Genomic DNA, 27,388 nt, shown 5'->3' with positions numbered 1-27,388 from the left:
CTGGTGTCATTGGCACTTGAGAACGAGAGAGAAAGAGAAAGGGGGAAAAACGAGTGAATAAACAAGCGTACCTCTCTGCCTGAAGGATCAGGCTAACTGTGCCTTCCTTCACGTCGAAAATGAGCGGGGTATTCCAGTTTTTAGTGCTGGGGGAGAAACACAGGGGCAGGATTAGGGCAGCGGCGTCACAGGACGAGTCAGAGTAGGAGGTAGCTGGCAGGGCGGGGGGAAGGCCAGCGTGTGGGGAGCGAGTCCGGACAGTCGGCACCTGTAGATGGAGCACTGCAGAGGGGTGGTCACCACCAGGTGACCATGAGCCAGGGATGCTTTGATGACAGGGTCCCTGAACTCCAAGATGTCCACAGCATCGTTCAGCACATTCCTCACCTAAAACAAACATGTAGAGATGGACACACACACACACACACACACACACACACACACACACACACACACACACACACACACTTACAAATTAGATCAAATCCACTGAACTAAAAATTTAGAAGCATCCAAAAATATTACAGAAAACAGATTTTATTTTGACAAATTATTAGTGTCTTAAAAAATAAATGTTTGTGCACATTATTTTCAGCCGTTCAAAAATATTTTTTCCCAACGGAATCAGCGATGAAGCCTCTCGTTCAACCAAATTGCAATAACTAAGACACGCAAACTCTAAGAATAGACACAGGCCACCACAGAGCAGTACTTTTAGCCAGCTGATTCGTAAACTGTTGACAGATGTGACCCCCCCCAAAAAAAGAAAATCTACAGAGAGGGGAAAATAATGTGAGTGTGTGAGCAAGAGAGAAACAGAAACAGAGAGAGCCGGGTAGAAAATAGCTGAAGACATGGGGTTGGATGGTTTTTGCAAATTCAGCAAGGGCTATCTATAACAACTGTGTGTGAGTGGTGTGTGTGTGTGTGTGTGTGTGTGTGAGCATAGGTGCACACAAAATGCACGGCAACGCAAAAAAAACCACCCAGAGTTTAAACACAGGCCAGTGCAGGTCGTGAGACAAGCTGGCCATTGTCACTGAGTTACAGTCAGTGGCACATGTCATAAAGCACAGGGCTGCCTGCTAAACATTGGGGAAAAAAACGCACACACACACACACACACACACACACACCTTTCCTCCTTAGTGAAGCCTATGACACGTCAACTCCTTAGTACTTGCCTTCAGTTAAGACTCTCCACGTGGACCAGTCAAGACTCTCCACGTGGACCAGTCAAGACTCTCCACGTGGACCAGTCAAGACTCTCCACGTGGACCAGTCAAGACTCTCCACGTGGACCAGTCAAGACTCTCCACGTGGACCAGTCAAGACTCTCCACGTGGACCAGTCAAGACTCTCCACGTGGACCAGTCAAGACTCTTCACGTGGACCAGTCAAGACTCTCCACGTGGACCAGTCAAGACTCTCCACGTGGACCAGTCAAGACTCTCCACGTGGACCAGTCAAGACTCTCCACGTGGACCAGTCAAGACTCTCCACGTGGACCAGTCAAGACTCTCCACATGGACCAGTCAAGACTCTCCACATGGACCAGTTAAGACTCTCCACGTGGACCAGTTAAGACTCTCCACATGGACCAGTTAAGACTCTCCACGTGGACCAGTCAAGACTCTCCACATGGACCAGTCAAGACTCTCCACATGGACCAGTCAAGACTCTCCACATGGACCAGTTAAGACTCTCCACATGGACCAGTCAAGACTCTCCACATGGACCAGTCAAGACTCTCCACATGGACCAGTTAAGACTCTCCACATGGACCAGTTAAGACTCTCCACGTGGACCAGTCAAGACTCTCCACGTGGACCAGTCAAGACTCTCCACATGGACCAGTCAAGACTCTCCACGTGGACCAGTTAAGACTCTCCACATGGACCAGTACTTTTCTGCCACCAGGCACGTAAACATTGCTCGATAACATAAGAAGCATTTGCTTCTTCAGTTGCACCTGCCAGGACCTTTTTACATAATATTACAGATTATGAGACCATCACAATGAGACATCACAGTGAACAACCTGAGCTACAATTTTTATCACATCACAGCTGGAGAAGGGAGTCATGGCTTTTACAGCAAGGTCAACTTTTTTCATTTCACCCAAAAGGAAGGCTAGTGCCATGATAATACTCTTAAGATAAAACTGCGTGCAGACCATAATCTGATTTTATTGTTCAGATGGTCTCATAAGATTCAGGGTGTCCAGCTGATCACAAGATTTCTTATTCAAAATCATGAGTTAATTCTAAATGTATGAAAACAAATGACATATTAGGACACACTGACAGTCTACAGAAAAAGGCATTTAATGCTAAAGTATTTTTCTGTGCTAAGGCACAGAAGGTAGTGAAGGCCAAGGTATTTTGCTATGAAGTCTACACATTTTTCACCATTTTGGGAGCTGGGTGTTTGGGTCTAAGGCTACATTGTTGTTTTCATCCAAACAGAAAACATAAAAAACCTACCATTCCATTAGCACCAACACGTGGACCATCTGTTGCTGAACAATCTGAATTGGTAGGTTCTTACACGCATTACTGTAAGATTCCAATTCTTCCATCTTGCAACATTATATTGGGCTGTACACACATAGCACAGCAATGCTAGTCTGACTGGCTGAAACCCCATAACTGCTCCCGCCCTGAGCTGAGACCCAGGGATAGCTCCCCAGCCCACGAACAAACTCCTGCGTGAGGCATAAGCCCAACTACAACCGCCTCTGTTTGCACCGAGTTTTGAGTGGACTGGCCCGAGTTTAACCTGTAGCCCGATGTTGCGCAGGTCCCCATCAAAGCCGGGCTGAGAACAGCGATGGCTCGGGAGCCATTTCACACGCAGCTGCCAAGCGCGCCACGCTCGGCTACTGAGTATAGCTGGCAGGCCGCGTCGCAGCTGACTGGAGCGCATGCTGCAGAGTTTTGGGGTGCCTACCATTACTGCGAATAACTACTCGCTCTTCATGGAAAAAAAACAAAATTAAGGAGCTTTAACAACTGTGAGACTCAACCACACAAGCAAATCTCCCTGGTCTGCCTTTAAGGTGGACATGCAGGACAGGATTTGGCACGTGGGATCTAGCTATCCAGTTACCCTCTGTCCCTTTAAGACACCCCAAGGTCCAGGCCTACCTCTAAGAGGGGTAATGTTAGCACTATTGCCCTGCACTGACAATTTGGGGATCCAGTCAGAGGGCAGGCCTATGAGAGGGACGTCCAGCCGATCTTATAGGCCAAGCACACTAATCCCCCAGAAAACTAATCCCCCATTACACTAAACCCGCACTACACTAATCCCCCAGCACACCATTCCTCGTGCATAATACGACCCCACTACACTGATCTCCCGGCACAGTAATTTCCCAGCACACTAATCCCCTGGCACACTAAACCCCCACTACAATAATCCCCCAGCACACTAAACCCCCAGCACAGTAATCCCCCAGCACACTAATCCCCCAGCACACTAAACCCCCCACTACGGCTCACTGCCCTGGCCCTGCTTTGCTCCACTCCCCCGAGTCTGTGCCTAGCGTCTGTGTGCAGACGTGTACCTGCATGGTGCGGCGCTTGGTGAGCGTGACCTCAAAGTTCCTCCACTCCCAACGCTGCTCCACAATGTGGGCGAAGATAACCTGCCCATTCCCACAGGCCCCTGCCAGCTGGGTGCCATCTGCAGACCAGGCCAGGCTAAACACACTGCCCGTGCTGGGTTTCTCCAGAGCATAGGACCACTGTTCAGAGAGAGGGGAGAGGGAGAGCGAGAGAGAGCGAGAGAGAGAGAGAGAGAGAGAGAGAGAGAGAGAGAGAATGTGTTAAACGACAATAGTGGCAACAAAATGCTTATGCTTTAATAAAGAATCAAATATAAGTTTGAATCCTCTCTGAAGAGAACAACATTCCAGACTTCACTCAGACTATGCCAAACTGATCCCGAGAAATCCACCCCAGACTTCACTGCTTCAGACAATGATTTCTATGTGTACACTTGCACAGGTAATGCAGGGTCTGTAGGAGACCGTGCCTGACCTCTGTGAGCCAGGGGTCTTATGGGAAAGCCAGAGGGACAGTGATCAATGTTAGTGTAAAGTCACAGGGAGAGTACTGTAGGCCTGTAGATAGTGACGGCCCCTGGTAAGCAGTTCTCTCAGAGTCCTGCGATCAGTCCTGCATACACACCTTCTGCTATACTCATTTATGAGCCACACCCAGATGGAGTGTTTGTGTGTGTGTGTGTGTGTGTGTGTGTGTGTGTGTGTGTGTGTGTGTGTGTGTGTGTGTGTGTGTGTGTGTGTGAGAGAGAGAGAGAGAGAGAGAGAGAGAGAGAGAGAGAGAGAGAGAGAGAGAGAGAAGGAGAGGTATACTTTATGGATGCATCTGAGCACAGTACTGTATGTACATGTGTGTTATACCACTTGAGGAACAGATCAAACAACCACTTAAATGTTTAACTCACTCAACACATAAAGGCACTTATTTCTCGGGGTTGAGATCAGGACAGCTCCTTCTCGTGAGCATCACGCAGGTCTGCTGCCTTGACCCCCGCCTGACCTTAGCCATGCTACCTCCACCTTCTCCAGAAGCAAACGCTCTGCCTTGCTGGGCTACAGGGTGTTCAGGTGCTGTGAGGCACAGAGAGACTGGACCCTCAAGACTTTCCCGCTGTGAGACTGGTCTCAAAGATCAGCGTGTTGGACGGGTCCAGCAGACACTTGAGTAGCTGCGGGGTTTACAGATCGTATTTAGGGGCTGTGTTACAGCCTATATGACGCATGTCAGGGGGCGTCACAGCAGTAGCGGAGAGCGAGCAGGGAGGATTCAGAGCCCGCATTCCTCCTTCAGCACCAGCAGCCTTTAACGGACGCGGCTTGGCGTGGTTCAGCCGAGACCAATCGTGACTTCACAGCCGCTGAGTAACCAGGGGGCGGAAGGCCGCATGCACAACAAACGGGTCCTTTCTGTAGCGCTCCTGCAGAATGTCTGTGCTCCTTTCGCTCCGTACAGACGGACCTCCACAGCACATACACTCACTCTCTCCTCTTTTCTGGGCTTTTTCCTCATCTCTGTCTCCAAGCCCATCCCCCGCTTTCTTTCTGGAACAATCCTCCTCTCTGTACTCGCCTTGACGGCATCACCCCACGTGCTTGCCGGCCGCGAGCACTGCCTACTTCCATTCCGTGACCCCTGACCTCGCCGAATCAGGTCCCCTCCCTCCCTGCGAGTCGTGTGTTCTTTACATCCTGTGTGCAGGTGGCTGGTGGTGGCAAAGGGGGAAGGAGGGGGTGAAATGAAGAAAATAATAACACATGGAACAGAAATAGAGCGCGCCGGCTTCGCAGCTGCCCACGCACAAGGAGGAGACTGTCTTCATCTGAGATCTTGAGGCCGAGCGTTATTTCCGCCCCGGTCAATCAGGCCGAAAGGCTGCGGACCACAGGCAGAACTGGAGGCGTTGGATCCCACCGCCCAGCGCCTCTATTTAAAGCCCAGCGGTGGCCAAAATAGAAGCTTTGCTTAGGTCAACTTCTGTAGGTGCGTATCAGGAACTGAAATAGCCCAGAAAGCGGCCTTTCATTCTGGCCGCACAGGCTCTCTTTGAAAGCTCGCGCCAGCCTTGGGCCTCGCTTCTCCTTCTGTCTCTTTCCACCTGCCTGTGCAGAAATCCTGTGCTCAAAATCACCTTTTTTTTGGGGGGGGGGGGGGGGGGGGGGGGGGGTTAGAGGAGGCCAGCAAAGATAAACAACTGCGGCGGTGTGCGGGGGCAGTGCTGGGCTTTGAAGTTTACTTTCATATACCTTTTTCAAAACAGGGCCGCCCTGTGCTTGGGCCTCTTCTAACTGGCCCCAAAAACGAAAGCATTTAAAATAATGGTGCTCGGCCATCTATTCTTGTGCAAGCGGGGCGGCGTGGCCGGGCTTTAGGGCTCTCTGGAGGAGTAGAGTACTCGCGGACAGAGCTCGATGTATACAGCAGAGCAGGCCAGGCCAAGACACACCATAGTGCGCCAAGGAGCACTCTTTGGATTCATGCTCACCTAATGCTTTTAACACACAGAGCCATTACACTCCTGCTGCAGGAGATGGAGATGTGTGTGTGTGAGGGTGCGCAGACATCGCAGAGTGAGTGAGTAGGCGAGTGCCTCTGTCACCGCTGCTGGAGCACGTGATATATGACATCAAGAACACAGAGAGCATTTACCAGGCATGGAGATACCCTGTTCATCACTGTCAGTATAGCTTGATCGGTCTGCGATTGTGTGTGTGTGTGTGTTTATGTGCATGGTAACTCCATGAATGTAAGAGTCAGCATTCTCTTGCACAGTCCTGTGTGTGAGGGTGGGTAGGTGAGTGACACTAGGGACCCTGTGCTAGTTTCCGCGGGAGAACGGCAGCAGTGCTGTGCAGACCACAGTCGGCTCACATACAGCGCTGCTCTCCAAAAGCACAATTAGTTGAGTGTCCTCACATAACCTCACATCAGGCAATCTCTCGTTCTTTTCACACTGATGTAACACTTTGCATTTGTGTGATTGTGTTTCTCCAAGGTCATCATGATTTGCTTTTTTCTGTTAAATCCAGACATTTCTCACGTAAAAAAATGTATACATATTTTATATATAGATATTTTATATATATATATATATATATATATATATATATATATATAAAAATGATATTTTTAAAAGACATATCCCTATAAATAGGCAGTGAAGATTATGAGACGTGTCATGTTTGTAACACCCACACACTCGTGGTTATTGCAGGCGTATTTAATATGTGACAAAATGAGGAAAAAAAAATCCTCATCAGCAAAACTTAAAATGGAATTTGACTCTCCTCAAACTCATATATAGACACGGCTTCAGTAAAGGTGCTGGGGACCAACTCCACACCCCTTAAAGGGATACTTCACCATTTTTGGGCTTAACTTGCGAAACGTTCATAGCGTCTCGACAGCCTGTAGTTCCATCAACACACAATAAGAGACTAACGTGCATGAAAAGGTTATACATCTAGAGCTCATCCCTGAACTTGAAATGAAGCATTAGATATGTGTCAGCTACTACCACACCATTAAAATGTGAGGGGGGTGGACAGAGAGAGAAGCCCAGTAAAAAGTGGTATTCAGATCAGGGGCCCTTTGCAGGGGCCCAGCGGGAGCCTTGCTGAGAACAGGGTAGAGTCCGGCAGGGGAATGGGAGAGTGGCCTCACCATAGCAGAACCTGCTATGATACAGACAATGGCGTCCACCTAACACTCCCATCATAACACTATTGCTAAAAATGTTCCTCACAGAACAGCCACAAAGCCTTACCCATTTCGCTTGATACATTAAAAAAAAGTAAATCCAAAATTTAGTGGCATGCTGACACAAATGTGTGTGTGTGTGTGTATAATGTGTGGATCATTCACATTTGATTAGTTGTATTAGAAGTAAAGGACCACATGGATGAACCGGGATAACACCTAGGTCCTAGAGGGAGGAGGATATATGTATTAGACTAAATTTATGACATAATGGGGTCAGAAAGACAAAGTGTGTGCTTACATTAGCTAAAAGGAAACAAAAGGCTTGTTTAGTTTACCGTATCTAAACCTGAGAACATTTCTATGTCTAATTAAAAAATGTTTGATTTGAAATTGAATTAAATATGAAGACAAAACAATCTAATTAAATTAGTGAGTAAAAATGTAGTCTTCCACGGTTTTATCGCCAGCGCTAACATTTGTCAAATGTTATTTATTTATTTAAATTATCCGGTGCTAAAGGAAACCAAATTCTGTGGCATATGGGTTAGCAAAGATCACTGTTGCCAATGAGGTCAAGATTCAGGGGTCATGGGTCACGGCAGGAGCGTGCTCCTCCAGGACCGGAGCACAACACTACTAGATTACTGGATTCTACACACCCACCTCAGTTGTCAGTGTGATAAGGCCACAGGCTGAATCGTTTATGGTGACGTGCTGAACGCGACCCCCCTACTCCTGACCATCACTAGGGCCCACTGTAACTCTCTGTGAGTGTAAACACAAATCAGGCACTGGAATTCACATCCGTGTTGCAGTGATAATGGTGCGATAAAAAACTCTGTGCTTGTAGTTCCTCTGCCCAAGAGGTGAGCACATTGTGCGGATCCCAGTGAGCACAGAGTCTCAGAGACACAGTAGGAGGGATAACATGGAGAACATAGGAGTTAAAACAGGAAGTTTGTGTTGTATGTACACAGATGTGTGTGTGTGTATTTCACTGAGGTATGTGTATTTCAGTATAGATGGGGTATGTGTGTGTATTTCAGTATGGCTGGTTTTATATATATTATATATATAATGTATATGTGTGTGTGTGTGTCTCAGTATGGCTGGTTTTATATATATTATATATAAAATGTATGTGTGTGTGTGTGTGTGTGTGTGTGTGTGTGTCTGTCTGTCTGTCTGTCTGTCTGTCTGTCTGTCTGTCTGTCTGTCTGTCTGTGTGTGTGTGTGTATGTGTGTGTGTGTGTGTGTGTGTGTGTGTGTGTGTGTGTGTGTGTGTGTGTGTGTCTCAGTATGGCTGCCGGTGGTTTTAAAGTTACCTGTGAAGCAGATCTTTGTGGCTACGTAAAACCTGGCAGACATCACCCTCACCTGTGTGCTTAGGTACTTCACGGCACCTCCACCCACCCACACCTCTCGGTTTGTGTGTGATATCCTAGGCTCTATCAAATGTAAATGATAAACACCTTTGTAAGTCCTTAACCGTTTCTCCAAAAACTGAACTCATCTGTAGACACCACAGCAACAGCCACTATCTGCTTCCCTCATTTTCTTTAACACTTTATTTCAAATTACTGCTTTGACAAGATCAAAGTTATAGTTGGACACAACCCCTGTACACGTACGTACACACATACACACACAATCAGCAATTCTACAGTAGGATACGACCCCTGTACACACACACACACACACACACACACACACACACACACACACACACACAGTGTTTTTACACAGTGAAGCCCATGGATGTAATGCAGCTATCTGACCCTCTGACCTTTACAACCTAAATGCATACAAGCAAAAATAAAATCACACAACTGTAAGCACGTCTCTTAGTCGGTCAGCATTACTGCTGCCTTTTTTTGTTGTTGCACGCACTCTCTCTCTCTCACTCACGCACACAGTTTGCCATTAGAAGTGGCAGGTGCTACTAGCATGCTGCTTCTTCAGTCTCATTAGCATGAGAAGATAAAGGCCATACCTTCACATTCCAAAGTCTTCTCTCTCTCACTCTCTCTCACTCACTGTCCCATCCCCCCTCTCTCAATGTTTCATTTCCTCGCTCTCTTTCTGTCTGTTAAATGAGAACAATGTCGAGGGGCCCTGGTGTGAGGACTGACTGAGCTGTAAAGCCTGTTGGGCCTTAGGCAGAGTAAAAGTCCTCTCGCTGCAGAATGAGGCAGAGGAGAGTCTAAATGCCCCCATCATGTCTTACAACATGGGAAAAAGGGGAACTAATTAGAAGTAGACAGAGTAAATATGTTCGGTTGTAGACAAAGAGGAGCAGTATTCAAATGAAAAAACTGGCCTGTCCTCTCCCTTCTTTTTCTCCCCCTCCACCTAAGCTCTGTGTGTGTGTGTGTGTGTGTGTGTGTGTGTGTGTTGAGACCAGGGAACGGGTTAATGACACATGTTGGAGTCTAATGGCTCCCAGTGGAACTATCTGCTGATTCAGCCCCATTACATCAGATACGTTAAATATGTCTGCTCAGAGGAGGAGGAGCCTGCTCTGTATCTCCCCAGCAGACGTTAATCGGTGGGGTGGCATGTGACACACACTCAAACACACACACACACACACACACACACACACACACACACACACACACACACACACACATGCGTGCGCACAGAGCCAGTGTTTACACACGCTGTCAGGCTGACGGGGGCCTGTGCTTGGCCAGTGATATAAATTAGGAGAGCTTGGCTGATGTAGCTGGAGGGAGAGACCCAGCTGGCTTCAGTTAGACTCGCTGCTCTTCTGCAGGCAGCCTGGTAGGACAGGTACCGTGCGGACACACACATACGTGCGCATGGATGTATACACACGCGAACACACATGCACGCACACACACTGAAGTCTCTTTGACATGCTATGTCTAAACATTACAAATTCACACAACAGGCTCCATGGTACATAATAAAGCATGTTCGCGCACACACACACACACGTATTCTCACAGTTTACATATCAGACATGCCACTCAAACAAACCCAGATCACTGTTGCAGATTCCACCCTGATCTCTCTTCTGGACTGAAGCAGCAGTTCTGTTTCACTCCCCACTGTTAACCACTGCTGAAGAGATGCACAAGCACCACTGAAGCAACCCTCGCTGTGCGTAGACACAGTCGGCCACAGGGTGGACCTTGCAGCTGTAATGACCACCTCCTCGACACCCCAGTCCTGCCCTCAGCCCGTGGGCCGGGAACCGCCCGCACGCCTTCGTCTTTACGGACGTGCCAAAGGACAGAGAGGAGACTTTCACAGCGAGGAAGCGCAGGTGCGCCCTGCGTGTCCTTCTTTACTGCCGCACGAGACGTATGCATGCAGTGTAAATCCACCTCCAGACATCTGGTTTACTTTAAAATCCACGGCGGGAGTGACGACTTTTTACAAAGTGCACGTGATTTTCAACTTTATTTGGTTCTGTATTTCATACTGACCCATTAATTGGCCCATTTAAGTTTTTTTGTTCCAATATGTTGTTCACATTTGCACGTGCACAGATTAAGCGTGTCCTTCCTAATCCCGCTTTGTGTGCGTGTTTTCAGACTAAACAGCAGCGTGCATTTCGTGATGCAACAGAACCGTTGGGCAGGCGTGGGATTAACAAACTGCTGTGCCTCACGTCATCAACAAGTGATGTGCCACAGATGTAAACACGCTGCTACCAAGGTCTACTCAATTCGTAAATCCGCTGAGCGTTGAGTGGAGTGGGAGGCGCCAAGACATGAAGACAGGAGGCAAGGAAAGGACGGTGTTGAGTGTTTAGACCCGTGTTCAGAGTTCAGACATAAAACCCCCTTAAATTCAGCAAGTGAGAGACACCCAGTGCTGGGCGTGACCGATGCGGTAGTGTTGTGCTCTATGGGTTCCTACGGTTACGGAGCAGCCAATCACACTGGAGGGGGATGTGACTTTGGGGAGATTGGGGTCCCCCCATCAATCTCTCAGTAAATTAGTGGAGCTTGTAAATGTCGCTTTGCAGTGACCCTTGAGTGCTGGGGTTGAGGTGTGCGTGGGGGAGGGGACCTCGGGTCAGACCAAGGAGAGGGCTCGTCCTGGGGACTGGGCGACACCCACACCCACCCAACCACACACAAACACACACACCTGAAGACCAGTGTGTGTAACCTCAGCTAACTTCTCGGAGATCCAGCCTTTCCAAGTAACTTACAAAAACACCTGGTTGATGGTACAGCTCTGTGCATTTCAGCCAATCAGAGGGATCGCTGCTGAGGACTGGATGTGTGGTTGCGGTCTGTTCCCTTTGGGTCACATACCAATGCAGCACCAGCAGTGGCCAATGGTAGAAGGATGTGGGGGCATTAACTATTGCAGACCAGCAGCACCTGGCCCTGAAGCTCAACACACACACACACACACACACACACACACACACACACACACACACACACACACACACACACACACACACACACACACATACATACACTGCATGGTCCTTTAGTTTACTGGATCATTATGATAGCTGGTGTTATATACGCATCATCTCACACACACATGCACGCACGCACACACCCTTCTCAGACTGTCTGTCTACACTGACTGCTCTGAGGCAAATACTGGAGAGCTGTTTAAAGCCTGCAAAGAGGCATGGAAAACTATATCTCATCATTGAACGATAAGATTCAGTTTTATTCTTAGATAGGAGGTGCAGAATATACATCCCAAGCCCTGTGTGTGCACGCACTGAAAAACAAAAAAACCCAAGAATGACCCTAACAAACAGGGAAAATAAAACCCAGTTAAATGTCCACAGTTTCACTGGGCGATGTGATGGGCCCCCCATGCACTGAGCACACACGGTTATAATGCCGGCCAACCTACTGCGTCAAATTACACTATCAAACGCATCGAGCTCCCCGACCCATAAAGAAAACCTGCTCCGAACCATCCAATGGCACCATGGTGTCTGAGCTGCCTTAATCGCACCGAGATTCACAAACACACTTTATCCGTCCCCCCGTCTATCCAAAATCTTGGAGCGAGACGGTGGGGGGGTTGGGGTGAGAGAGAAGAGGAGGGACCGTGGCTTGCAGACACACGCACTGTAAGTCTTACAAAAAGGCAGCCAGCCACAGACGTCGTAAATATCCATGCTAAGATGATAAGATGTTCCATCACAGCCTGCTCTCCAGGGGCTTCCTCCACCAGGCGACTGCCCTGCATTCTCCAGGAGCCTCCTGCTCACTCGACTGTCTCCCAGAGTCCTCCAGCGAGCAGCGGCAGCTCTCCTGCTCACCATCGCTCGGCTTAGTGGTGCAATATGAAGCAATTATTATTACACTACTGAGGGCTGCCAAAGTAACCGTGTCATAAAACAGATCAGATTTGTAAGAAGCGGAGTTGTAGTTCATCGTCTGGGTCCAAAACCTCCTGTTTAACCCCTCGTTTTCCTCTCTCCTCTTCCTCTCTCCCTTTGTCTCGGCAGTGCAGTCACTGTAGACAGGGCATTGTGAAGTTCACACACAGTACTACAATAACTCAGGGGCTAGGGTGCGTACGTGCACTTTGAGAAACACGGCAACGTGCCCTCTATGTAACTTAATGCCTAAACCTCGTCCATCTCGTACATAAATGGACCCAAGTTCCTCTCCAGTCCATCAAAACACAGCCTTACCAGCACTCAAGTCCTTCATTAAGGCCATGCTAAAACCCTTAAGAGGATTAAAAAAAAAAAAAAAAGAACAGAACAAAAACACAACACAACACAAGACAACAAATAAATGTATTCCAGCTGTACCCATTACAAAGCAGTTTATCCCTGTCATGGACCATTATGGAGAAACTGGTGTAAGTCTGATTTGGACTGTGTGCAACATGTGCAATTTAAAGTGTATTCTACACAGTGGAAAATAATGTTGGAAAGCCTGTTGATGTAGTAATAATAATAATAATAATAATAATGTCATATAGAATATTGTGTTGTATGCTATAATATGTAGTAGTATTGTATGCAATATGCTGAGTAGTGTTTTGTTAAAATAAATGCATTATGGTACATAACATGCAGCATATAGGGTTTATTTTGCTGTAAAAAAAAAAAAAAAAAAAAAAAAAAAAAAAAAAAAAAAAAAGTGTCTGCCTCAGCTATTTTGGATGGGCATTGTAGGGGTGCTGGCAGGAAGACGAAAAGCAGAGAGAGAGCGAGAGAGGGGTAACTGTCCTCACATGGCTGAGTGCTCTCTCTCGGCTTCAGTCTCAACATGGTAACTATCCACACATGCCCCCAGTCTCCTGGGCCTCATCAGCAAGACTCAGCTGTGCGCTGGCCAGCAGAATTCAATTAACACAACCGCACCAGCCATGCATTGGAGAGGCGGGGGGGGGGGGGGGGGGTGTCTAGCTTAGCCCAGTGGGGAGAGCATGGTACTTCAGAATGAAGAGTGCTAACACAGGTCAACAGCTGGCAGGGTGGAACAGAGCACAGCGTGCACAGCTCACACTCTGGAGCAGACGCAACCATGTCTCCTCTCTCGTGTGTGCGTGAGTGCACATTGAGTTTTCTGTCTTCACTTTGGTAAGTTATGACCCCATTGTAATTATAGCAAATATTAATTAAAAAGTACTATAAAAATCAAAGTCAAAGTTATTATTGTTGTCTTTGTCTTCATCCAGGTGGATGTAAAACATTACATCTTAAAACAGGGTTACACAAAGAAGTCCTGTCCTAAAGGCTGCATTTAACCAGTGAACAGACCTCAACAGGTCCCCTTCTCCAAAAAAAATATGTGCACAAGTTGCCCTCCTGTCATGGGTGTGGGGTAAATTAATGAAGTCCCCTGGAGGACTCGGAGAGGGCTGAAAAAATTGAACTATGGGGTCAAAGAGCACAGGTCAGTGTTGGGAGTTTGGAGGGCAGGCAATGGAGGGTGGGGTGTAACTGAAATGAGCTGTATTTGCTTTATTTGGTGGGACCTCTAGCTTACCCCATTACTGTGGGGGTCAAATACTGCTGAGGGACACAGTATGGCACACTGGTGACTTATATGGTTAAGATCCAGTACTAGGGTATAAAGCAGAATAGCACAGACCATTACTGGGGCATTTCATATACATATTTAAGTAATTAACCGTCACAGAATAGGAAAGCCCTGCCACTAAACGCAGGCGTCTTCACAGAGTTGGCCACATCTACTCAAGGAGACAGCCTCGCGTCAAACAGGTTACCCGAGAGCGAGAATATCCAGTGAATTTCCATCGCACTCTGACCCTGCCCTTGCCTTTCTGCTACCTCTATTTGTTGAGGCACGGTACTGAACTTTAAACCGGCCTGTCTTTTAGCAGGGGGCCTACAGAAGTCCTTACGGAGGGGGGAAAAAAAAAGTAGAAGTCATAAAAACTGGAGCCAGCTCGAAAGCCAAAGAGCGTCAAGTCGAATCAAAGGAGTAATGAATACAAAAAAAAGCCAGTGATAGCAGAGGCGCCTGGTATAACTGAGCGGACTATTTGTCATGTGTTACACTGCAGTCAAAACAAATATCTCAGATCAGCACCTGAGATGCAAGACACATGAACGCTGCGCTTAGTCTCGCTGAAAAATCAGGAACACAATACTCAGCTGTCACTGCCAAGTTATTAATTTTTAAGGTTTCCATTACATCCATACAAGGAGTCCAAGTCATTTTAATGGAGACACATTTGCACTTTAAGAAACGTACTTTAGCGCTGCTGGGTGGATATTTGGCAGGCACACCACAGCTCAGCATTACACCACTAAAGGTGAGGAGAGGGGTGCCTTCTATGACCTGAATAAGATTCGTCTGCATTCTGCTGAGAAAGTCAACACCATGCAGGCATCCTTGCGGAAGTGGAGGTGAGTGCACTGAAGTCCCATCTTGCAGAAGTCAGGCGTGGTCAGATAGCAACCTAATCAAGGCATGCATCGTGTAACCGCAGCACTATATATATATATATATATATATATATATATATATATATATATATATATATATATATATATATATATATACACACATACATACATACATACATACATACATTTTAAAAGGAGGTCCATTATGCGTTTCCAGTATTTCTTTTTTGTTTTAGCACTTGAGTTTTTTTTTGTGCATGTAAACGGTCTACCATATTATAAAGCTGAGCATACCTGGAAGCTTGATTAACTCTCTCCCAAAAAACCCCACACTTTTCTCAGATGCTTGAAACACCTCGTTGGAATTTCAGCCATTTTCTTTGTTACATGATGATGCAACACTTTCCATATGGCTTGCCTACTGACGAGCTTGGCACGCCCTCACACAACATGCTGCAAGTACTAGAGGCTGGAAGAGTTTGTTCAGTTTTGTAGCCATGTCAACAAGACGCTGTGTACAGGCACGGGAAATTTCCTTTGTAAGCTCTGCCAAAGGAAGAACCACAAAGACAGTGGTTGAAATTGGGAGGCCTGCTTCAAAAGCATGTGCATGCTGGACTTTTGCATCTCTTACTCCTGAAGGATGGGTAGCTACGATACGTGTTCATATGTGCAGCTGTTGGCTGTAGCTACGCCATAGACCCAGTGGTCAGCTGCAGGCTTCTCTGCTAATGAGGTTAATTTGTCAACTATTCTTATTGTGTTGCAGTGTTTTTTTTTTAAAGTAGCTGCAGATCCATTTTTACTTAAAATTGTTTGGAAATTAGACCTGCAGCTATAGATTATTTTAGTAATCGAGTGCTGCAGTGATTACTCCATAAATAGTAATTGTGAATATACAAATGAGAATGTAAGACAGATCTCTTCAAATAAAATACTATTTTTTTGTTGTTATTGAAACATCAACATTTTCATTGCTTAAATTGCATGCAATAATATCTGTCAAAAAATAAATCCAGTTTATTGCATTTAACTGCCATATTGCATACTGGATTTTAAAATGTAAAGTGTAAACGCATACTTGAGTTTGAGAAAGGTGCTATATTATATATATGCAACTAATAATAAAAAATGCAAATGAAATGCAAAAACAAAAGCAAAGTAAATCTGTGATGTCAGTGATGTCAGTTCTTTAAGATATGTGCAGAACATCCATTTGTGAATGAAGAGTCATTAAATATTATTTTGACAAAGCTGCTGTGGCAATGCTAAGTAAATGTTAACTAGGTACACTGGTTATATGAATCGTAAACATAAAACAATTTGGGTTAAACCATTTAGAAATATAAACCAGGTAAATGTAATTTGCCATTTGCTACTTTTCCTAACTTTTAAAGTGCACTCAGTGGGCCTCATTGTTTGTGTAAAAGCAGAAAAAGTTTTTGAAAAGTTTTATCAATACAGTACAGTTTATTACTTCCTCATATTTGTTCATTCATTCAACTGTATGGAACACAACTGACTCCTGTCCCTTTACTATAATGCCTACTGCATAGATCCAAGAGTGACAATAAACACAAGAAAACGTAACGGAAGTGATTTAATATCACGTAGCTAGCTTTTTGTAAAATAGCTAGCTAAAAGAGCCCTTCTATGGTAGAAGTAATACAATATCACTGCACTAATGTTGTTCTGGTATGCTCACACATTTTTGTTGTTAGCGTGCATAGTATTTATCTAGATAGATGTACGATGGCGCATAGAAATATTTATATAGCTTAAAAGGCATGAGGGGATATAGGAATGTCGTGGATATAAATATATGGATTAAAATTCTTTGCATCAATTATTTTTAGTAATCAAGATTTTGAGTTACTCGAGTTTCTTGAGGAATCATTTCAGCGCTATTTGAAATATGATGATTTTTTTTTTCCAATCACTGTATGTAAAACAGTGTTCAGTGGATTTATGATTACAAGCTGTAATGTTATGGTCGCAATGCACTTAGCTTTGTAATGCCCCATGTATGCTTTACAAATGTTTAATGCCAAGTTCTGCCTGTCCGCAAAGAACACCATGTTCATACGTGGGACAGCTAACAGCTTGAAAACCAGTGGACACTAATGATTTAATATTTCAAACACATCGGTATTTACAGCTCAGGGGTGGAACATGTTGGGACTCTGCCGGTTGACCAAACAGGACAGAGTGGGCGAGCTAACCAATCAGAGGAAACTGGGTGTATCAGGACAGGGGGAGGGACTTAACAGCATTTTAGAGAGTGAAGAGAGGTATACAGTATGACAAAAAGAATGTTTTTGTAAATTTTGAAGCATATAAATGTATTCTAGTAGGCCCCCAAAACACAATTCTGAACATTGAATATGAGTATAATAGGTCCCCTTTAAGTTGGGCAAAGTGTTTTGGAATACACCAAAAGTCAAACTACATGACTTCCATTAGCTGCTGTTTAAAACCCATAAAACCCAGCAACACAATCAAAACAGTCAGTTTTGCAATCAAGCTAGACAGACTGTATAATGATGTTATGGCCATTCTCAGGGTCTTGAGTCTACTCAGATGAATAGGTGCATCAATACTTGGCCATGCAACTATCTAGTGCCCTGCTGTGGGCTTTTTTTTTTTGAGCTCCTACTCTCTTAACCCCTCGATGTCCCACTAGCCCAGGCACTAGAACGCTTCTGTCTTTAAGGTCTCCCTCCTCTCTCTCTCTCTGACATGTTTGCCTTGCCTGTGAAGGTACTGATTTAACAGCCCATGGAGTAATGACACTGCCAGGCAGACCAGTGTGTGAGGCTGTCATTTATCTCCCTCTCGCCCTACCCCCTTCTCAGTACAGAAAGAAGGAAAGGATGAGAGAGAGATTGAGAGAGAGAGCAAGACAGAGTGAAGAAAGAATGAGTGAGAGGAGAGGATGAGAGAGAGAGAGCGAGACAGAGTGAAGAAAGAATGAGGGAGAGGAGAGGATGAGAGAGAGAGAGCGAGACAGAGTGAAGAAAGAATGAGGGAGAGGAGAGGATGAGAGAGAGAGAGCGAGACAGAGTGAAGAAAGAATGAGGGAGAGGAGAGGATGAAAGAGAGAGCGAGACAGAGTGAAGAAAGAATGAGGGAGAGGAGAGGATGAGAGAGAGAGCGAGACAGAGTGAAGAAAGAATGAGGGAGAGGAGAGGATGAGAGAGAGAGAGAGCGGGAGACAGAGTGAAGAAAGAATGAGGGAGAGGAGACGATGAGAAAAAGCGAGAGAGAGAGAGAGTGAAGAAAGAATGAGGGAGAGGAGAGGATGAGAGAGAGAGCGAGACAGAGTGAAGAAAGAATGAGGGAGAGGAGAGGATGAGAGAGAGAGAGAGCGGGAGACAGAGTGAAGAAAGAATGAGGGAGAGGAGACGATGAGAAAAAGCGAGAGAGAGAGAGAGTGAAGAAAGAATGAGGGAGAGGAGAGGATGAGAGATGCCACTTTTTCACTTTTTATAGTGGAGAGTGCAGCCTGAGAAGTTGCCCTGCTAGTGTTTTTTTCTTTCCTGGGACAGGGCAGTGTGGACAGCTCCAGCTCTGCACTCCGCTCATTCTGTCTGGTGTGCCTCTACCCGCCCAGCCCCCCACCCCCAGACTCATGCTCCAGAGATGTGTAAAAGTCCACTGCATCAGCAAGAGCTCTAAATCCACACAGTCATTCATATTTCACCTAACAGTGTGTACACACACACACACTACATCAGTTTATTCCTATGAACCAGGGGGTCCTGCATGCGTGCCGTCGATGTTCCTGAGCATACAAACGGACCGTCTGCCTTCTGCTCCTCGTCTTTTCCACCATCTTTGCCACATCACCTGGTGAACTGACACAACTGCCGTAACTCAACACCTAATATTTGCCTTTCACACAGCCGAGGGCGAGTGAGAGAAAACAAAAACTATATGTGGACTCTTGTGACCTGGTTGGCCTGTGTGTGTGTGTGTGTGTGTGTGTGTGTGTGTGTGTGTGTGTGTGTGTGTGTGCGCGTGCGCGCGCGCGTGTGTGTGTTACTCCTCTTAAAGGTGCCAGGAGGGCTCGTATATTCACGGTGTGCCGTTCTATGGCCAAGTGTGTGTTGGCTGTTTTAACTGGCTGTGAAGTAGCGATCGTTAAAGCCAGAATGCGCCCACTTGTTCGAAAACATTTCATAGGTAGCCTCACCCAGACGTGTTTAAAAGGAGGAGTGGGGGGGATTTATAAAAATAAATAGGTGTACAGGCTTGACCGAAGAGGAACGGCCCACGTGAACTCATTCAGGAGGACAGAGCCGTGTTGTGGAGAGAAATACATTGGGGTCCACGGCTGGAAGCGTTTGCACTTTTGGCTAAAAGGGCGGTGGGTGCAGCAAAACCATCCCTGACAACTAAACATTTGGCTGAGAAAAGCCTCTTTACGCAAAGTGTAGGCTGACAAACGCCGGGGCTGTCAAATTAAAAACTTTCCTTAAGTTTCATGGAGAGACCCAGGACGGCCTTTTCACGGCTGCCTCTCACCCTCTCTGACTAATGCTGGAAGCAGGGACAGAGAGAGAGAGGGAGAGGGAGAGAGAGAGAGAGAGGGAGAGAGAGAGAGAGAGAGAGAGAGAGAGAGAGAGAGAGGGAGAGAGAGAGAGAGGGACAGGGAGAGGGGGAGAGAGAGAGGGACAGAGAGAGCGAGAGAGAGGGACAGAGAGAGCAAGAGAGCGAGAGAGGGACAGAGAGAGAGAGGGAGAGAGAGGGACAGAGAGAGAGAGAGAGAGAGAGAGAGAGAGAGAGCGAGCGCGCATGTGAGTCTAACTCGGAGAGGAGGAGAGACAGAGTGGAGGAACCCAACCCAGTTGCCTGGGGAGAAAACTGCTGCTGACTCAGGACTCTCTTTGTTTCGCCACTCTCCCCCCTCCCCCCTCCCTCCCTCCCTCTCCCTCCTTCTCTGTGCTGTCCAACCCCTCCACATCTGCTGTTTTTCCACACAGTCGTGCCCTCTCCCGCTCTCTTATTCTCACACACACTACCCCACTTCCCACAGGCTGATCCCTCGTTTTAATAGTGACGCTTTCTCCATCTGTGTGGCTGGGGCCAACCTCTCTCATGTGATGAAAACAGATAAGGTCCAGAGAGAAAGACTCGTAAATCTACACTAGCGATTTTCCTCTCTCCCTCTCTCCCTCTCTGCATCTTTGTCTCTCTCTCTCTCTCTTTTTGCACCCTTACCCCACCCCCACCCTCTCATTTGCTCCAGTGACAGCGACCTCAGTTCAAACAGCGCACACTGCTCTCCTGCTTCCCAGACGCCTCGCGTCCGCTGGCGTGTCCTTGGCCACAGACGGGCCGGCTGGACCCTATTTTAAGACGCCACCCTGATCAGTGCTGGAGCTTCTGAGATTCTGACAATCACCAGTGGCCAAAAACAAAACCTGGGGGGAAAAAAAGTGCAGACGTAGACATTAGTCAAACTAATGACTCCAAAGTCAGGGCCAAACAACAGATCTGGGACCAGTTTTCTTACTGGCAGTGTGAAGGACCCGAGCACAACATCTGGCTGGAGAACAGATTTTTCTCCGTTGTGGCCCCCACTGCACCAGCTGACACGTATGGCGATGAGTCCCAGATAACCGAGAGCCAACCACCCCACAGTGGTTGGCTCTCTATGGGCTACAGCAAAGCTACAGGCGGCTATCTGTAACTGAAAAAAATCGCAGCCGTACAGAGAAGAGGGCAGCCCGGGTGGCTAGCGCCAAGAGCCCAGCGTGGGGCTGTAAATCACAGCTGGGCTCACTCATTTGCGGGACCCAGTAACGTCTAAATTAGGACGGATACCACAGGTCGGCTAACGGTTCTCTAATTCCTGTAGAAATGTGCTGCGATCACGCACTATAAATTTGACAGACATTTTATGACATCTTATCTAGAATGTAGAGTGAGGCAGATGTTCTGAGAACGAGCACACACAAGGAAGAAGAGATAGAGAGAGTGAAGGACAGAGTGACGGAGGGGACGACAGACAGAAAGAGGTGAGTATGTGAAGAGAAAGAAACAGATTTTCCAGTTCTGTAATAGTGTATGAGCATGTGTGAGTGGGGCATATATTTAGCACAGACTTTTATTACATTTGACACTGCTTTTTAGTCAAAGTAAAATAAATGAGCAAACTGGAAATGAACAGGCCTTCTCTATAAACGTCTAAGCGTATCTGCCCAGTGGATGGTGGAGCTTTTACACAAACGCTACGTCACACTGCTGCGATTCAGCATGGCAGGACACAGCCGAGGTGGTGGGCCAGGGTCGAGGAGGCCCCATGAGACCCCTGAGGGCCGTGCTGTGCTCCCGGGCCCTCTGCCTGAGCTCCACTTCACACAGACCAGTGTGGCTGGACGGTTCGAAAGCAAACCGCACTGTGCCAACACGCCGTTGGCTAGATGCTAACATACGGAACAGTTTCACTCCCTGCTACAGAGGTCCCAGGGGAATTAACTACCACACACACGCGAGCACACACGCGCATAGAGACATACACAAGTACACATACACATACACACACGCATGCACGCACGCGCACACACACAACCACGTCCCAAATCAATGTCCCTGAAATAAGACACAAAGTTTCACTTCTCTGACAACAAACTGCAGAGTAACAGAAAACAGGTCTGGCCAAACTCATTAAGGACACCATCCGTCAGTATGGAAGCATTAGTGACACGTCAAGCACTAGATTAGTCCCAGCCTCAGGGACAGCTGAGTCCTGGGTACTACCACAGTCGCTGGGGAGCGAGTCCTGCGGGTCAATCCCTGCACCAGTTCCCAGCTCTGACAGCACGCAGCTTAACGCTGCAATGGGAGGAGACACACTCACGCCCTTGTGTGCAAAGCGTGCGTGTGCGTGAGAGAGAGAGAGAGAGAGAGAGAGAGAGAGAGAGAGAGAGAAAGGCAGAAGAGCATGGAGAATGAGTCACACTTGTTAGTAGGGGTGACACGGTGTCAGGGATCGTGAAAGAGCCCAGACACGAGACGCCAGCTGCAGACACTCGTAAATAGACTGTTGTCTAGTGGGCACAAGTGCCTGTGTGCGGACTCGCACTCTTTCAAACATGCACACACACACACACACACACACACACACACACACACACACACACACACACAGTGCTCAAATGCTTGCCATCCAGAGCAGTGAGCATGTTCATGCCATTCTACTGTTCAGGATCTTTGACACTGACAGCAGAAAGACAGAGAGTGAAGGGGTGGAATGATGGGTCACCAGGTCAGAGCTGTTCTGTGGGACCTTACCCCGCAACACAGTCTCGCCTTCACTCAGCCATTTACACATACGCCCTTTGGGGCACCATTAGGAAGCACTTAAGCCTATCAAATTCAAGTCTGCAGGAGTAAATTTAATTCTCCAAGTTAATTTAACACTTGAACTTGATTTCAGGACCCCAGACCTGAGGCACTGCTTGTTTTTTTGCCAGTTCTACCACAGTATGCCACTGACGTTAGGATCAGCAGTGTCAAAGCAACTGTACAGACATATAGGTGCACGCGCGCGCACGCACACACACACACACTATCAAGCCTCATACTGTGGAGGCTCCCTATGTAGCTCGTGAGAAAGTGTATGTGTACTCCTAAATGTATTTATGGAAATCCATATGATTGCAGATGCCAGCAAGGGAGAAAGGGGCCTCAGCACTGGTCTGATGTCTGGTTGGTTGTTGGGGGTGTGCGTGTGTGTGCCTGTGAGAGAGAGAGAGAGAGAGAGGAGAGAGAGAGGAGAGAGGAGAGAGAGAGAGAGAGAGAGAGAGAACATGCTGTATCTGCCCCAGGCAGCTAAGTGGAGTCCCGCTGAAGGTGAGGGGTTAAATGTGGCAGGCGTTCTGTTGTGGCTCACCCGCTGGAGTGTGAGGTTCCACCCCTGCACATACAGAATGACACGCCTGTACATTAGTCACACTAGTATCGTCCAGACTCTGCGCAGGATCCTTAACCCTTTCACCACTGCACTCGTGAAACACACACACACACACACACACACACACACACACACACACACAAGCTCTAAACTCTGCACCCAAACACACAAACTGGAAACCGCTTGCTCAGTGACTGTCCACAAAGAAAACATGCGCTTAGAGCCATTTACGCGAAACACTCGTCTCACATCCGTGCATGCAGTGCCAAGAAAACGGCCACGTCCATAGCCTGTAACTCTGCACCATCAGGTATTGCTTTCCAGTAGGTGCCGTAAGTAAGGGCTGCTCTGTGAACAGTGGTTCTCAGGTTTGGTCCTGCTCAGATGAGCATGCCCACGTGTGTCTAGTGATATAGTGATAAGCATATGAGGGAGGTGGGAGGTGAAGAAAAGAACAGTAGTGGGGGGCTGGAAGCTCTTTGGGTGCACTTTTCTCTGAACTTCTTTTATTTCTGTTATTTCTCCGACACCGTGGTTTTTTGTGCTCCTCCTCCTCTTCTGCGTTTCTCTCCACTTCAAAGCCCGCCCACTCGACACCGCGATACTCTCGCGCTGCTGAGAATTTGAGGAGGCAGACCAAAACACAACAGTCTCAGGAGGCCGGACAACGCTGGGAGTTGACGCCAGAGTTACACCTCCCAGTGTCAAAGTGCCTCATCAGTCTCCAGTGAACCTGGCGCACTGGGACCAGAGCTCTTCCAGAATGCCAGTCAACAATAGGGCTGCCTATTTAGTGTGAATGCACTGTCTGATGGGGATTAACCAATGACCTTATCAACACTGACAAACAAAGCAGGAAGGCTCACTGTTGACTATCCAAGGAGATCGCCCTTTTGTGTCATTCAAAAAGCATGGCTATTATAGGCGGAACTGTAAGGGGCATATTTAGTCTGGTCCAATCAAACTGGGATGATTTACATAAATTAATGATTTAGATAAAACAACAATTACTATGTTAAAATACAATTTCGCATCTAGAAAGGTTAAATTGCCAATATTGATTGAAACACTGAAAACCATGTGGCCCAGGATGAAGCAAAGCAGGGTGAGTCAGAGCGCTGAGGAACAGAGCACACTGGCAGAGTGAGTCATGGCGCTGAGGAACAGAGCACACTGGCAGAGTGAGTGAGGGCGCTGAGGAACAGAGCACACTGGCAGAGTGAGTGAGGGCGCTGAGGAACAGAGCACACTGGCAGAGTGAGTGAGGGCGCTGAGGAACAGAGCACACTGGCAGAGTGAGTGAGGGCGCTGAGGAACAGAGCACACTGGCAGAGTGAGTGAGGGCGCTGAGGAACAGAGCACACTGGCAGAGTGAGTGAGGGCGCTGAGGAACAGAGCACACTGGCAGAGTGAGTGAGGGCGCTGAGGAACAGAGCACACTGGCAGAGTGAGTGAGGGCGCTGAGGAACAGAGCACACTGGCAGAGTGAGTGAGGGCGCTGAGGAACAGAGCACACTGGCAGAGTGAGTGAGGGCGCTGAGGAACAGAGCACACTGGCAGAGTGAGTGAGGGCGCTGAGGAACAGAGCACACTGGCAGAGTGAGTGAGGGCGCTGAGGAACAGAGCACACTGGCAGAGTGAGTGAGGGCGCTGAGGAACAGAGCACACTGGCAGAGTGAGTGAGGGCGCTAAGGAACAGAGCACACTGGCAGAGTGAGTGAGGGCGCTGAGGAACAGAGCACACTGGCAGGGTGAGTCAAGGTGCTGAGGAACAGAGCACACTGGCAGAGTGAGTGAGGGCGCTGAGGAACAGAGCACACTGGCAGAGTGAGTGAGGGCGCTGAGGAACAGAGCACACTGGCAGAGTGAGTGAGGGCGCTGAGGAACAGAGCACACTGGCAGAGTGAGTGAGGGCGCTAAGGAACAGAGCACACTGGCAGAGTGAGTGAGGGCGCTGAGGAACAGAGCACACTGGCAGGGTGAGTCAAGGTGCTGAGGAACAGAGCACACTGGCAGAGTGAGTCAAGGTGCTGAGGAACAGACCTTAACTCCATATCAAACATCATTCTATTATTATGATTACTACTACTACTAATTTAAGATATTTTTTTCTCATAAAAAACAAGGGCCCCCCGTCAAACACTGCAACAGATGATTTTAAAAAGTTGATTAGGATATGGGGATTAGTATATTAGGATAAACCTACCTGACTATAAATGTGCTAGTATGTGCCTGTAGATTTTCTTACCCCAGTCTTGTCACACAGTCGGAGGGTGTTGAAGGATCCTATGGCAAACACCTCCCCATCAGGTGACCAGGCCACCGAGGTGACAGGATAGTCGTTGGGGGAGGAGGTGTAAAGCAGTCGCCCATAACTGTCCCACACCTGCAGGGAGAGAGAGGGGGAGAGAGAGAGAGAGAGAGAGAGAGAGAGAGAGAGAGAGAGAGGGAGAGGGAGAGAGAGGGGGAGAGAGAGAGAGAGACAGACTAATACAATTCCATGTTTAATGGCATAATCGGGAGGTCAAGCTAGGTTCTACCTGTCTAATGAGGCACAAACTGATCCATATCACTATGCTCTCTTTATAAACTAATACAGGAGTGCATGCGCTAACTTAAGGAACACAAGCAAAGATGCTATGATCATGTGATGACAGACATGTGACCAAGGGGCATGGGGCATGATGACACACAAACAAACAAACAAACCTGCAGTCTGACCTGAACCATAGGTTCAGCTCTGACATTTTTGCTGACACATGAATATAAAGCTACTTACATGCCCAAATGCCATAAATGCAAATGTAAATGAATGTTCACATGCCACTAGCTGTGTGGTGTGCAGCGCATGTGAGGGTTCATGTGAGTCGCCTACCTTGTATTTGCAGTCTTCACCTCCAGACAAAATCAAATCGTTGACCGAGTTCCAGTCCACCTTCAGAATAATGCCATCATGAGCTTTCCACTGCAGCGGGGGGGGTGTTTTAAGGAGAAAAGGTGCTCTTTACTGCTCACATCAGTGACAAGCATAGCTCACACTGTCTCAAAGCAGCAGCAGTCGCCCGTGGGATCGGGACAAAGCCACACGTCCAAGGGCTTGAAGGAGCTCACCACAATACTGCAAACACTAAGAATGGTGGAATAACCTCTTTATGGGAGGAGTGGCTTCAGCCTGGCCAATATGACGTATACAGTTTAGCGTTATGGCAAGCGGCATGGTCCGAACAGGCACATGCCAGACAAGCAGGGCTGGGAACTGGCATGGTGTAAACAACGAAGCTTCAACTCTGTGTGGCTGAAGTACACTACTGCTGAATCGTCCTTTGCTACCGAACTGCTTTTTCTCTTTGTGTCAGCAGGTTTCTATCGTCTGCATGGAAAGACGAATGAAGGGTTTTCCTTGTACAAATAAAAATCAAACATTTCAGCACTGAACTAACTGGGAAAAGAGCACATACTGCAGTAGGGGGGAAATAATCCACACCTCGGACCATACGCACTCTAGTGCTGTTAGGTCTGTCAGGTAGAGATGTCTCAATACCAACTTCTCTGTACCGGTCCGATACCATAATCTTGCAACTGAATATTGCCCAAAATCGATACAATATTTGTTCATTGAAAAGAAATGTGGAGCTGTAGTTCATTTGTTTTTGGGTAAAACTTAATATAATAAAAAAGTTATAAAAACACTAAAGCATTTACTTTTTTTCTTTTCAACACCATGCAGTGTCTCTCTTAGTAAGATGATATTTATTGCCTTGGTCTTCACCTGCTTGGTTCTCAGCTCACTCTGCTCAGTATGTACGCCTCATTCATTGACTCCTGTAATTGCACATCAACTTAATATTGACCCTGTAATTCTTCTTCGTGTGAATGTCAGTGGTAAATTGCTTTTTTACCTGCTACACCCCCCCACACACACACACTCACAAGGCACCAAGTGAGCAGACAGAGAGGGTCTACCTATACTACAAGTTCCTCTTCTCTTCAGCCTCTGTATAAAACCAATAGAAAACTTAATCTGATAATGATTACAAGATTCCTATTCTTTCTTGCCAAAAAAAACCCAAAAAACATGGACAGTTAGTTGAAGTTAACTCCGTCTTATTTAAAACTCAGTCAGCATCTCTTCTGCGTTTTCATGCGGTTTGAGTGTACTAAAGCCATAAAGTAATTAACTTCATACGTTTAGAGGAGAGCGCTTCATTGGGTCACACTGTTTCTCCTCTCTGTTGTTTCTGTTGTTCTTTCCTCCTTTTCCCAGACCTTGAATTTTCCTTACTTCATGGCCAAACTGGAAACATTGTTTGTTTTTTAAATGGATTCATAAATAAATCATAGTTA

General features: G+C 47.1%; 1 protein-coding gene across 3 annotated transcripts in view; it reads right to left on the bottom strand.

The window, feature by feature from the left end:
- ift80 (intraflagellar transport 80 homolog (Chlamydomonas)) overlaps nucleotides 1-27,388 on the bottom strand; it is a 51,990-nt gene that overhangs the window by 10,980 nt on the left and 13,622 nt on the right. For all 3 annotated transcript variants that reach the window (XM_035528370.1, XM_035528368.1, XM_035528369.1), the window contains 5 exons: nucleotides 25,920-26,009; nucleotides 25,293-25,430; nucleotides 3,572-3,751; nucleotides 269-387; nucleotides 72-146 (listed from right to left, as the gene is read on the bottom strand). In XM_035528370.1, coding sequence (XP_035384263.1) covers nucleotides 72-146; nucleotides 269-387; nucleotides 3,572-3,751; nucleotides 25,293-25,430; nucleotides 25,920-26,009 — 602 coding nt within the window. The remainder of the gene's footprint in view (nucleotides 1-71; nucleotides 147-268; nucleotides 388-3,571; nucleotides 3,752-25,292; nucleotides 25,431-25,919; nucleotides 26,010-27,388) is intronic.

This window comes from Electrophorus electricus, chromosome 7, assembly GCF_013358815.1.
Source record: "Electrophorus electricus isolate fEleEle1 chromosome 7, fEleEle1.pri, whole genome shotgun sequence".
NCBI lineage: Eukaryota > Metazoa > Chordata > Actinopteri > Gymnotiformes > Gymnotidae > Electrophorus > Electrophorus electricus.
The sequence above is the reverse complement of the archived record's forward strand: the minus strand, read 5'-3'. Positions and strand labels throughout refer to the sequence as shown.